This window comes from Blennius ocellaris (assembly GCF_963422515.1).
Source record: "Blennius ocellaris genome assembly, chromosome: 15".
Classification (NCBI taxonomy): Eukaryota; Metazoa; Chordata; class Actinopteri; order Blenniiformes; family Blenniidae; genus Blennius; species Blennius ocellaris.
Genome location: NC_137664.1, coordinates 4,901,391 through 4,914,486, shown reverse-complemented (window position 1 = coordinate 4,914,486; position 13,096 = coordinate 4,901,391). Strand labels below are relative to the sequence as shown.

General features: G+C 40.0%; 2 protein-coding genes across 4 annotated transcripts; one reads left to right on the top strand and one right to left on the bottom strand.

The window, feature by feature from the left end:
* Window positions 1-1,636: 1,636 nt before the first annotated feature.
* btf3 (basic transcription factor 3) lies at window positions 1,637-7,778 on the top strand. Of its 2 annotated transcripts, none has more exons than XM_080509733.1 (6): window positions 1,637-1,678; window positions 4,402-4,470; window positions 5,021-5,134; window positions 5,302-5,503; window positions 6,321-6,377; window positions 7,075-7,778. In XM_080509733.1, the coding sequence occupies exons 2-6, from the start codon at window positions 4,402-4,404 to the stop codon at window positions 7,119-7,121; spliced, it is 489 nt and encodes a 162-aa protein (XP_080365859.1). In that variant the 5' UTR covers window positions 1,637-1,678; the 3' UTR covers window positions 7,122-7,778. The 2 variants fall into 2 exon arrangements, with proteins under 2 accessions (XP_080365859.1, XP_080365860.1); XM_080509734.1 differs by having other exon boundaries at window positions 1,637-1,741.
* Window positions 7,779-8,862: 1,084 nt separating this feature from the next.
* ankra2 (ankyrin repeat, family A (RFXANK-like), 2) lies at window positions 8,863-12,643 on the bottom strand (the record flags this gene model as incomplete). Of its 2 annotated transcripts, none has more annotated exons than XM_080510166.1 (9): window positions 8,863-9,843; window positions 10,291-10,371; window positions 10,486-10,552; window positions 10,649-10,774; window positions 10,881-10,978; window positions 11,533-11,598; window positions 11,709-11,867; window positions 11,969-12,318; window positions 12,478-12,599. In XM_080510166.1, 9 exons carry the CDS (start codon window positions 12,597-12,599, stop codon window positions 9,788-9,790), a joined length of 1,125 nt encoding a protein of 374 aa, XP_080366292.1. In that variant the 3' UTR covers window positions 8,863-9,787. The 2 variants fall into 2 exon arrangements, with proteins under 2 accessions (XP_080366292.1, XP_080366293.1); XM_080510167.1 differs by having other exon boundaries at window positions 8,864-9,843; window positions 12,566-12,643.
* Window positions 12,644-13,096: the final 453 nt, after the last annotated feature.

Here is a 13,096-nt window from a genome sequence, read left to right as displayed (position 1 = left end):
AGAAATATTTTTTTATCGAACATTATATTCATAAAGTATAAAGTATTTATTTACTTATCTGTTTGTTATCAATTTGCCTTTTCATGAACAAATTAAACATATACAGAAAATTAGTAGGCAGTGATTATTAGGTAGTTGTAATTCAACATTGTGCCATTCAAGAAACTGAGATTAAAGTTTGATAATGAACACAAGACAATAGAAAGGAAAACACCGTATAATGAAAACAACAACAACAAACAAACAGTTGTAATAAGAAAAAGAACAAATAAGAAAATATCAAGTGCAGCACAACAGATGTAACCAGTCATGCTTGGGGGGGGGGGGGGGGGGGGGGGGTAATAGTCTTCTAACAATTTTGATGTTGTTTTTGTTTACTAGTTTCAAAGAGATGAGCTGCAGTTTAAAACCCAACAGGAAGTGATTCAAAATTGGAACTGATTCAGAGAATTATTGTTTGTGCATGAAACCTTTTGCATTTCTGAAGATAAAATTAATTGGATGGAATCCTTGTGCCTGGAGCCCAAAAAACACTATCAATTCGGCCACAGCTGACTCACTGATGTTCAGTTTACATAATGAATGCGGATTTTGATCCGTTTTTTTAGGAGTTTGGAAGTTTTCATAGAATGTTGCAGCTCTTTTCATTATCTATGGCACAGATGACAAACATAAAGCCCAGGAAAAGACCAAGCAAATTAAAAACAATTAGCAATGACACCATTGACTTTTTGATACAGTTTATCGGAGTGAGTTTGTAAAAACATGCATGCAAAAAGTTACAAAATGCAACAGTTATAATGGAAGTTTTTTGAACATTCTACTGAGTTTTGCACTTGCAATTATCGTTAAACTTGGCATTGTGTTGTAGGTTGTGGTACTTTTTGGTACTAAGTGAGGAAAATTTTGCATATACTTTTTCAAAAGTTCTATTTGATGCCACAACAAAGAAAATCTTTAAAGTGAGAATTTAAAAATCATTAGCTTACCAGTCAAGCCCATTGAGGATGATATTGGGTCGCATGTGGCCCGTGAAATATAACGAGCTTGATCTTTGTGGATGAGTACATTTTAATGAGTGTGGTGTATCTGCTGTATTTCATAGCAGACTCACCGTAATCTAGTATTTATGAGGATTTTTTGGCGTGTGCAGTGCGCATGTCCTTGCCTTAAGTCCAGGTTGAGCCTTTTTGTGAGGAGTTTGCATGTTCTCTATGTGGGTGGGTTTTGTTTTAGTTTTCTCCTACAGTCCAAAAACAATTTTTTGGCACACATCCTTCACCCGAAATGCCTTTCTGTGTCCGTGCTAGTGTGTGTTTGGTTATTTGCCATGTGATGGAAAGGTGTTCTGTCCAGGATGTAGTGAGATAATCTCAAACAATGGAAGACCTTAAGTTTTAGGGGAAAAAAGACAAATGGATGGAACAATTATGTAAACAGGAGGGAAAAAAGTATATGTTTTCTTCTCATGGTCATATTTGGATATAAGTAATTCCCGATCGTTGGCATTTATCAGTGATGTGTGTGAAAGTTGTTTAAACTTGTTGCCTACACAGTCACACTCGGGGCAGCAGTGCCCCGTGCGCTCCTATCGACGTCACATGTCTGAATACGTCACGTCCTCCCTCCTCTCTTGCTTCCATCTTGCTCCCCGCATGTGTCGGCTGTTAGTTTACAGGTCAGTGAGGAGCTTTAAATACCTTCTTCCCTGCACTGTTTCCCCTTGGTCCGACGGCAAAAGGTAAAGGAAAGCCTTTTAATTTTTGTCCGGATGGATGCAAGCCGCCGCGGTGTGACGCTAACCCGGCTGCAGGAGTGACGGGAGCCGCCCCGCTCCGTCTTCCCTGTTAGCTCCGATGCTAACCCCAGTTAGCATGCAAGTTGTTGCTCAAAAGAATCCGAACCACACCTTTTTTCGGAGGAACTGCAGCCAGCTAATACCTAACCTTACACGCGGCTCTCGTTGCCCATTTAGTTCAAGGCGTTTTAAAAATAAAACGACTAATTTCTCGTTTGGGTTTAAATCAAATAACAGATTAGCTCCCCGATGCTAACTCACCCGAGGTGCTGTGACAGTCTCGTAAAAGGCTTTTTGAAGTGTCTGCTTATCGCTGTGATTGTGATCTCAACGACTCCCACCACACCCACACTGAAATGACTCTTTAAACGCTACGATCTGTACACCTTATTTGTTATTAAGACGCCTCGTTGTCGGTATTTTAAGGATCAAGCTTTCTCAAGTCATCAGCCCAGTCATAACACACTCTTTACATTTTTGTGACATTGAAACAACGAAATTACACATGTCTTCATGCTCTGATATAGTTAACTCTAAAATCGCCATGTGCTCATATTTCATAAATATTGCCACCAGTATTGTAAATTTGATTGTAGTGTACTACGCTGTTATTATCTGTTGGCGGCAGCTCAATAATGGCTGATGACTCCATCCAGTGAGGCAATACAGTTTCTTCTAATAATATATATATATATATATATATATATATATATATATATAAAGATCAAATTCACCAGCGGTCACCTCTGTAGAGAGTTTATTTACATCTGTGTTTCAGCTCTTTATCTGAGGTCTGGGATCCTGATTGAGCAACTTTATTGATCTCCTCCAAATTGAAAGCTCAAAGCAACACGATCAATATATCAAGTAGAATGACTTCTTTCAAAGCTTAAATACTTAAATAAAGAAAATGTAATGCTGTTTTTGCATGCAAGGGAATGACATGTTGGAGAATTCCAGCTTTATTTAGTTTATCTACTTAAGCTATGCCGGAAAAATCAGGAATGTCTGTTTGGTAGAGGATTTTCTTGTTGGTAATAGATCTTACACAGTTGGAAAGCCTTCTCATTTCCAGTGGTAGAATATGCATTTGTGGGATGAGCAGTTGGGCTGTGTCTATGAAAACATCTGCTTTTTGGTGCATAGGATGATTGAAGCCTGAACTAATAAGACACAATGATACATTTAAAATATTTAAGAGACGAGAGTGTTTGTGAGTGGTGATCACTATGAGTCGGAGGCTGTTGTGGCTTTGTGCGATTTTTTTTTAATTAAATTTTTTTTAATTAAATTCATCAAACAAGAGTCAAAGAAAAGCTGTTTGGCATTTTAGCAAATCTTTCATCGATGCAACTCCCGTTCGGCTCTCCTGCTCATCTCACAAATACATGTTTCTTACACATGTGGCCCCATTTGAAAAGAAAATGAACTGGCTCTCTACTTTAAAAGGAGCATTCGACCTACAAAGAACCAAATAGACATGCTATAATAGTGTGCTTGCATTTATTATATACAAAAGTATATAAAGAATGTTGTTTGCTTTAACTAACAATTGAATGCAAGACTGCAGGAATACAGTAAAACCAAATTTAAATAAAAATACCCTCATGTATTCATGACATGAAAAGATATCTACATAACTACCTGGTGTGATGAGATTTGTCTGCCGCATGGCTGAAATTGATCATTAACAATGAAACGGATTCATAGTCACTCTTTTCCATATAGCTCATGCACATGATCCAACTTGTCAGCATGAACACAATCAAAAAGACAATGAGCGGTTAAAAATGCATATTTCTTTACTTGTTGGTTTCCCCCCCAGTTCTTTTTAGCTGTAAAAAATATTAAGTACATTACCAAATCTGGCTTTTAATTTTGACAAAGTCACACTAGAACCCTCAAGAACGAGCCATCATCACCTGATATGTTGCCTTATCACCAGCTTGTCTTCCCGTATTGTAATCTACACATTGTACACAAGCAAGATGAGATAACAAGGTCACTGCATGTGTTTTCAGTTTCTAAACCCTTCAACATGAGCTTATTGTGCTTCAGGCAGAGCTTCAATACATGGCATTCTGCTTTTATTCTCACGTCGTCCCATCCTTTTTGAGACGAAGGCTGTACACATAGCAGACGTATTGTTGACACTACAGTGTTCAGCTATGGCTTTGAATGCCTCCGAACGAGAACGTCGCCAACACAATACTCTCTCTGTTCAGTTGTACCTGCAGTGACTGTTTCTGTCACTCTGCAGCTTCACAGACCGTAATCAAATAATCCTAACAGGATTCTCAAGGCTGATCTCATTAACCCACGCCCAGTGTTGACACAAAGGTTGGAAAGAGCGAACAAATATTCTTTTTTAAATTAGTGTATAGTAGCTGGTTCTAGGGGGCTTCACTTTTAGTGAGTTGTCCTGAAATATCTTTGCTTTTGAGTCTCTGCGCTTGCTCTGTGATGTGATTCCATCACCCGCAGTTCAATTAACTCGATTAGATTTGGATTTTTAATTAAATGTGATGAAATCTTGTGCCAGTCTGTGGAGTACAGTCTTCTGAAAATACCGATTGAGCCATTTGTGTTCTCTCTTTTCGCAGATGAAAGACGCAATAATGAATCAAGAAAAACTCGCTAAACTGCAGGCGCAAGTCCGCATCGGCGGAAAGGTAACTGACACACTGTCTGATATTATTGTTACTGTGCGCTGGTAAAATGGGCTTTAATACTGCAGTCTGCCTGCTTAAGTTGTCTTTATAACACTGTCAGTCATGCACAACACTCATACACCATAGCTGACAGATGCTTGGACACATACTTTGGGGTTGAATCACTCAAGAACGCCGCAACACAGAGGATATAGATGTTCAAAAGTCAAAGTTCGGCATTAGAAAACAGTGAGCTCCACCAACTGAGCAAAAGCCATTCTCTGGTCCATCTACTACTATCAAATGTGGATCTGAATCACTTCGTATGAGAAAGCGTCATACATGTATTAAATGTAGTCGATACAATTAATATCTGTTATAACCAGTTCTAGGCTCAACAATCAGTTTGACTTGTGGTTCTCATGTGCATCACAGTCAATAATTTAGAAAGTATATGTATCCACAAATGACCTGAAACACCCACTCTGTTAGAGATTCATGCATTGTTAAAAAAAAAAAAAAAAAGTGGAGGTGTCACTCAAACACGTGTCTGTGCTGATTTCCCCTGCAGGGCACTGCTCGCAGAAAGAAGAAGGTTGTACACAGAACAGCGACTGCAGACGACAAGAAGCTCCAGTTCTCCCTAAAGAAGCTCGGCGTCAACAACATCTCTGGTATCGAAGAGGTGGGCCTGAGCCCGTGTTCACATGTGGCTGCTTTTGTTTGATTTTATTTGTGGATTGTTTTGTTTTTTTCTCCCTACTTTGGACTGAATCGAGTCCGAGCACAGCGTTGGCTTCAGCTCACCCTGGAGGTGAATCTGTGAATGTTAACGCCTCTCGCCTCGTCTAGGTCAACATGTTTACAAATCAAGGAACGGTCATCCACTTCAACAATCCCAAAGTCCAGGCCTCCCTCGCCGCCAACACCTTCACCATCACCGGCCACGCCGAGACCAAACAGCTGACCGAGATGCTGCCGGGCATCCTCAACCAGCTGGGAGCCGACAGCCTGACGAGCCTGCGGAGAATCGCCGAGGCGCTCCCCAAGCAGGGTCAGTTTGTCCGCCAGTGCCGTGGAAGTTGCGAGAAGATTACGATGAATGAGTCTTTGAAAAGTTGTGGGGTTTATGTAACTGCGATGTGACTGTTACAACGGTTGGTCATGGTCAAAAGTTTGTGCAAATAAAGTGTCACCGTTATGAGAGTTGGATGAAGACCGGCCAGATTTCAATTGATCAGCGTCTCGCTAGCACAAGGAAATGTAAAGCCTTTTCGCTCATGGACCTCAGCATTAACAGCCACCAATAAGGCAACTTTGTTTATAAGCTACATTTCATAAATAAACCTGTAGAGTTAATGAGCTAAATCAGTGAATGTGTTTTTTTTTTTAAAAAGAAGAAGGAAATCAAACAGAAAACAGGAAAGGGTAAGAATATCAAAGCAATTACGGAGAAAGAATGCCATAAATAAGAGCTAAAGAGAACAAGACCTTGGGTTTACTAAAACGCAGAAACAGAAGGTTCATCAGTCTGCTTTTAAAAGAAATCAGAGTTGGAGCCGTCCTGCAGTTTTATTCTAAACATTTGCTGCGTAAGAAGCAAAAGCAGCTTGTGGCTGTTTGATTCCGAATCTGGGAACTGAAAGCAGAAACAATAATACCGCGTAACGCAAAAGATATTGTGAAATGTGTTTTTTCCAAACATAAATTACGACTTGGAGACAGGAGTCGTGCCGTGAGAGTTTTAAGGAGGCGCAACATGGTTGAATCTGTGTCTGGTTTCCAGTAACAAGTGATTGTTTTTCAGCACTTTGAGCCTCGCTCATCTTTCTTTTTTTGGGGGGGGTTTGTTTTGTTTGTTTTATGTGCAGCTGCAGATGGAAAAGCGCCGATTGCAACAGTAGAAGAAGAGGATGACGACGTTCCAGGTGAGCGCTTGAATGTTTTTTTTTTTCCGCATGACATCCGAGTGTCTCGTGACGGCAGTGCAATCCATCAACTCATACTCCGGGATCACTTCCAAAGCGGTTTGCGATTCGCCGGTGCAACGCCAAGAGTTTCTGTGTTTGAGTCTCACGTTCGTTGTTTATACGGCCGTTCGCTTCAGTTTGCTTTTCTTTTGTGGAGCAAATGGGCCAAACACATGAGGTTGCCATTACAATGATCTCAAAGCTTCTCCCAGCACTCCTCACTAATGTAACAAATGATTACACATGTATTGGAACAGTTCGGCGCTCGATGGCTCGGTGGGGTTAACGGCCATCGCCATCACGTTGTTATTGGAGTCAAACTTTCCCATTTGGAGCGTGTTTACTCAGACGTCTTCAATTGTTTCCCCGTCTTAACCCCTCGACCCTCCCAAGCCGCGACTTGGAAGGTTCGATTTCTCACGTTCGACACGTAATCGGAGCCAACTTCTCCTCGGTGCGCCGCGCCGCCACTTTCACAGCTGCTTTCTGTCGACGTCGGGCCTCCTGATACGAGAGATGAGCAAAAAACCCGAGGACGGCTTGTATTCCGACCCGGTGTCGCGTTTCGGATAAACACTCTTCCTGAATTTGTGCGCCGCCTGTGCCGATCTTCCCGCCCCGTCACTCATACCCCCTCCGTCTCTTGTCGTTTTAGATCTGGTGGAGAACTTCGACGAAGCGTCCAAGGACGAGGCCAACTAGAGGAGACGGGGACGACTTGACCCGACCACGCAAGGGGGGGGAGGGGCACAAGGTTGTTGTAATGTCTATCTCAAGAGGCGTAAGGACGATTGGCCTGAGGAGACGAACGAACAAAATGTACCTGCCTACTCGAGTAATTTCCATGAGTATTAAATCAGGGGGGGGGGTAGCAGTATTTCAAGTGTGGGGTATCGTAGGACTCGTGTACCGACTCGTCTTTTATCACCAGACTCTCCAAAAGGTCGTTATGCTCTGTGGTCTTAAGTGTTCAAGATAGGGTGAGAGGCAGCGATGACCAAATGAAGCTTCATGAACCAGTGTCTTTATTTAGGTTTTTTGGGCCACTAGATGGCGCTGTCTGTTCTTCAAATGTTTGAAAACATGCATCATTGCCAGTACTTCCGCCTCTATCTTCAAACCAAGAGCGCCATCTGGTGGAGTTATAAAATAAATAAAGTGGTTCATGAAGCTTCATCTGGTCACTAGTGAGAGGTTTGTTTTATTGTTGGGTTGTTTTTTTGTTGTTTTTTTAAAAATGTGGCATTCAAGGCCCCCCTTGTTGTACATCCGTTTTTCCTACTCGTTACTGATCCTTAATTGTGCGACCTCGATAAAACCACCTCGTCTGGAATAAAACCTTTGCTACTGTCAGAAAGTAATTTGCCTGTGGTGATTTATCTAGAGACACTAATCGGCCTCAAATTAATATTTTTGGACTGCAGAAGCCAGAACAACTGGCTATGACGGAACGCTAACCACAACGCCAATCAGTTGTGGTCATTATTCTGCTCTACAGCGACTAATAATGTCATTAAATGTAATAGAGCCGATAATGTAATACATTTTACGAACATAATTGAGTGTTGCAGTACGAATCCTTAATAATTCTACAAAAAACTAATTTTGAAGAAAAACAGACCTATTTATGAAATATTAAATCATTAGCTGCAGTTAAGTTTTTTTTCCCCAAAGATTTCTTTACTCAATTGTGTTTCTCTTGCATTTGTAATGCCCGACCACATCTCGGGATATTCAGTTCTAATACAAAATAATGAGACTAACATTGGGAAAAAAAATATTAGCTGAAATATTTGATTACATCTTTGGCAAGTTACAATGTTATTGGCTTTATTACATTTTATGTTATTCACAATAATATATTGTGAAGCTCTTTGAGTAACAGTTATAATACATTTTAATGGTGTACTTTAAATTTAAAACCTCAAAGTGCTGCAATATGTCAAAAACTAGCAATAAAAAAAATATGAAAACGTTTATTGTATTGAACAGTGCTGTACTATTGTCTTTTGACGTAATTACACGATTGCTACAAGGTCAGTTAAGAGTTAAATTGATTGTGGTTTGAGTGCGACTGGATAAATAATCTAGTATAATAACTAGATAAGTCAGAGGTTCAAGCTATTGAATGGACCATTTGTGGTTTTATTCATAATTAACTGAACCTTGATAAAACCTGGATGAAAAGTCTACAATAATTTAAAAAAAAAAATCTTAATTTTGTTTTCAGACTAAAAGAAAAAGCTTGAGACTGTATTTTTTCCCCCAGGACACCTATTCCCAACTTTGCAGGCGTTTTTTTTTTTAACAAATCTCAAGGGAAGTTACTCAAAATGCGAGTTTAAAGGCTTTTTTTTTGTCTGCTAATGCCACTCTCACAGCTTTGCTTTGTTTTGTTTGTAATTGAACACCGGTGTGCGGCCATGGCTCAAGTCGCCACCACCGAAGCACAAAGTACAGTTGCCGTGCTGTTTGGGGATAGAATGATTTGTTACTTAGCTCATAACTGCAGTAATCTTGTTGTTTTTAATTCAGTGGCACAGATTGACCCCATGTTTTGCCTACAGTATGATCTAAATAAGCCTTTATTTACCCGGCGGTTCTGTGGAATTTGGTTTTACGAAGCTTGACCTTTTATTAAGCAGCTTAATTTCAATGACTATAAACAGTGGTTTTACATGTAATCAGATAAATATCTGTACAGAAGGGGGGAAAAAAAAAAAAAGACTTGATACAGAGTGGAGTCAATACAAGTTAATTACTCGGTACACCTCTTTCTTTTCTGTAGAAAATACAGGTACTTTCATACAGTGGTAAACAGCACCATATCGTGGGGGGAGGATACTAAATTGTGGCGTCACTATACAAAAATCATTCAAATAAATAAATAAAACACAAAATTCTGACCAAAAATCAGCACGGCAGCATCTTAAAACCACAAAATGTGTTCAGTGCCACAACAGCATGAATATGAGGCAAATTCAGCACATTATGGTAAATTCCCTTACCATTGAAACAGGTTCATTTCTATGACTATTAGGTTAGATTAGAAACGCAATTCCGAAAAAAGGGATATTAAATTATTCAGACGTTACAACACCGACAAAGATTAACGGCGTGGAGCCTCCAGAGTAGTGCAGGTGGAGCTGCGGATCACAGTGGATGCTGGGTCACAATGAGAAACTCCCAACAGTCCATGGATTCTGATTAGATGCAATTAATAGAGTTGGAACAGATTTTTTTTTTTTTTTTTTTTTTTTTAAAGGGTTAAAATTACACACAACACAAACACTTAGGTGTACCATGATCACACAAACGTATAAATAATCTGACGCGACACTGCGGAAGTGTCAGATGATCGCCCGACTTCACTCTCTGATTCCCATCAGTAACTTCAGTAAGTGCGCCTCCATCACCTGTTGAACTGCACACAGACAAACACACGGTTAAATTCCCACAGAGCAGGAAACACAATTCCGTGGTAGTTTTAAAGAGGGCAGATAAAAGTGAATTTTAAAAACGAAAAGTGAACTTAAATCAAAATGTGTAGCATGAAATGCGGTATTTTAGGTTATATTTGTACTTGCGCCTGCCAAAAAAAGTGTTTTGGGAATGCATCATACGATTCCCGAATTGTCAGAAAGGTTGAGATCTAATTTTTGTGAAGGTCATAATCTATAAATTTAGTCAAACAATAAACTCACATCAGCAGTAAGAATACATTTTTCATGTCTTTGTATTTGAAAATCTCTACTTTTCATTTAAAAATAACTATATTTAACAGTGCTGATTATTAAAGACAATATTTACACGTTACTGTTTGTTCGTGTCTAAATGTAAACACAAACGATAAGTGAAAGATGCCACGCACCATTTCGATGGCCCATCGCCACGGCCATGTCCATGGCGTTGAAGCCGGAGTCTGATTCTATGGTGGGATCGGCGCCGTTCTCTGCAAGATGGATCAGGAAATAAAAACAACTCACTTTGTGAACACAGTCAACATGTTCGCCTTAAAGAAAATTACTTATGACAATAGATGCAACATTCAATTATCCTTCCCCACCTAACAAGATTTCCACACAGCGCACGTGGTTGCCGTGGACGGCGTAGAGCAGCGGGGCTCCTCCGTTCTGAAAACCAAAAGCGCCCCACATCCATACATCAGACGTCCTATGCGAGAGTCGTCGTCATGCGAGCACACAATAAAAGCGCACGCCATCATTTACCCAGTCGTATTCGTTGACGTCCACTCCGCAGTCGATCAGCATCTTCACAATATCGGTGTATCCTTTGCTGCAGGCCAGCGACAGAGCGCTTTCCCTCCCTTTCGCCAAGAGGTTTGGGTCGGCCCCCTGCAGGTTAACCAAAACGAGCCGATACATACGTTTAAGAAAAGATGTATTCTGACATAAGAAAACCACTTTGCAACACTTTATTCGAGTTTGAAAATTGTCTTACATTTTGGAGCAGAAACTCGACAACAGCGATTTGTCCATGTGCTGCCGCCCACATCAGAGGGGTGAAGCCCTCCTCGTCTTGGAGATTAATTACAGTCTCTAATAAAGTGAAGGGGGGGTGAAAAAAAGCAACAACATGAGCAAACAATATTAGATGTTGAGGCAAGTCACTAAAAAACTCAAGCACATCTGAAAATGTATTACTGGAAAAAGTCTATTTATTTCTACATTGTTTATTGTCATCTCCAGTTAAAATATTGGAAGAGACATCAGATGTTATCATTTTTGGGATATTGCAATCTTTACTTTATGGATTATAAGTTGAAATGAATTACATAAAAAAAAAAAAACTGGATGTATTTTATCTGTATCCAATGAAAAAGTTATTTCCTTTTATAATTTCATTCAAACATACATTTATTTGTTCAAAGTCCAACACCAACACAATCTTTTGATTGTGTACATTTTCAAGATCCAACATTATTTTTATTTACACAATGTGTGGCTCTATAGCTGCTGGTTTGACAAAAGAAAACATGGGACGGTGTAATTATGGGCTGTCATGAACAGAAGACAATACAGCAGTACACAAAAAAAGACTATTATCACATATTTGAGAAGAAATCGATCAACAGTCTCGACAGACTGCTTACCTTGTTCAATCCTGCTGGCCAAAAACACCATCTCTCCTTGGGCAGCCAGCTGATGAATGGACAAAGCTGTGAGAAAGAAGAAAAAAATACATTCAAAGGTCAAGATCAAATTTCTCTGACAATGTCTAAAAAAATATACGTTTGGTGGAAAAAAAAAAAAAAAGTTTTGTACTCACAATGCACCAGAAGAGGAGTGGACGACACCTCGTTGCCTCTGTGTTTATTGGTGAGTGTGGTGGACTGCTTGATGGGGGAGAAGTGTTTGGTGGTGGACGGCGTGTAAACATGGCGTACTTGTATACCAGGTGAAGGTGAAGTTTGAATATTGCACTCAGCTGGAAAAAAGAAAAACAAGATTTTTGGATGAATACCAACATACCTACATAGAAGACATGATTTCTAACACGGATAAACAGAGCTGCACTCTTGCCCTCACCCTTAAATAAAACGGAAGCCACTTCCAGGTCAGAGTTGACCTGGTCCTGGATGTTCTTGCTGTCCTCCTCGTTCAGTGATTTGACGAATCTCGAGCAAACGTTCATGTCAAATCGGTTGGGCAGGATGAACTTGATGCCCATGGCCACGTTTTGGGTGCCGGTGTTGTCTGGACTGGCACCCACTGACTGCTCAGTCTTTATGGCACTCAGATCTGGCATTACACAGATTCCCTCCATCTCCTCCGAGCCCAGTGGTCCCTCGGCGGCCCCGTCTGAAACCGACATGCTGTCCATCCCCTGGATCCTCAATGACTTCTCACACCGAGATCTCAGTGCAACAGCTGCACGCCTGAAATGCAGAAGCACATTTACAATAATGTCTATCCACAAGAGTCCCGTTTTATTAACTGTGTTCTGAGTAAAATGTCACAAACGGTATGTCTGAAATGTCAAGTAAACAAGCAGCAGCCTTTAGCATGCTAGCTATTGTTATTGCATAGTTACGTACTTTCTCTGTAAATAGGAATGTTTAACAAGGGGGCGTATCAAACGTAAAAGACAACACAAGAATGTCTCCAGAAAAGACACTTTCTTACTCGATAGAGCATTGTTTGTGTTGAATATCCTCATAAAAACATCATTCTTCTGTCGGTGGTCAAAAATCAGCGCATGCGCAGTGGCGATATGAGGTGCATCCTCTATTTACAACCCCCTTCTTGAGTTCCGCTTTCTGTTCATGACGCTTCGTTGTCCTTTTGTTCTAATTTCTTTAAAAAATAAAAATCACAAGATGCACCACAAAACAATCAAACAATACAATTAAAACAAAAATAACGACAATGATTCATACTTTAGTTACACGGTACACTTTCACACAAGGGGGAAAATGCAGCACAGTGGATTACAGATTAAGAAACAAATAAATAAATATCCCAAGCTCTACAGTCCAGTGCTCTACAGTCAAAAACAGGAAAAATTTAAAATCCTAAAAAAAAATTCTGGAAGAATACCACATAGGCTTTATTACCTAAATGGTCATTATGAAGTTAATTAAGCCTAAAACATATTATAATTATGATTTCATGGGTTTAAAACCAAAGGACTGAAATCTACCAACCATAAATAAT

Excerpts from the sequence above, each read along its gene's own strand:
- btf3 (XM_080509733.1), top strand. The coding sequence starts at position 4,402 with ATGAAAGACGCAATAATGAATCAAGAAAAACTCGCTAAACTGCAGGCG. Across the intron at positions 4,471-5,020 it reads AAGTCCGCATCGGCGGAAAG|GGCACTGCTCGCAGAAAGAA; the intron begins GTAACTGACACA and ends TTTCCCCTGCAG. Across the intron at positions 5,135-5,301 it reads ACATCTCTGGTATCGAAGAG|GTCAACATGTTTACAAATCA; the intron begins GTGGGCCTGAGC and ends CGCCTCGTCTAG.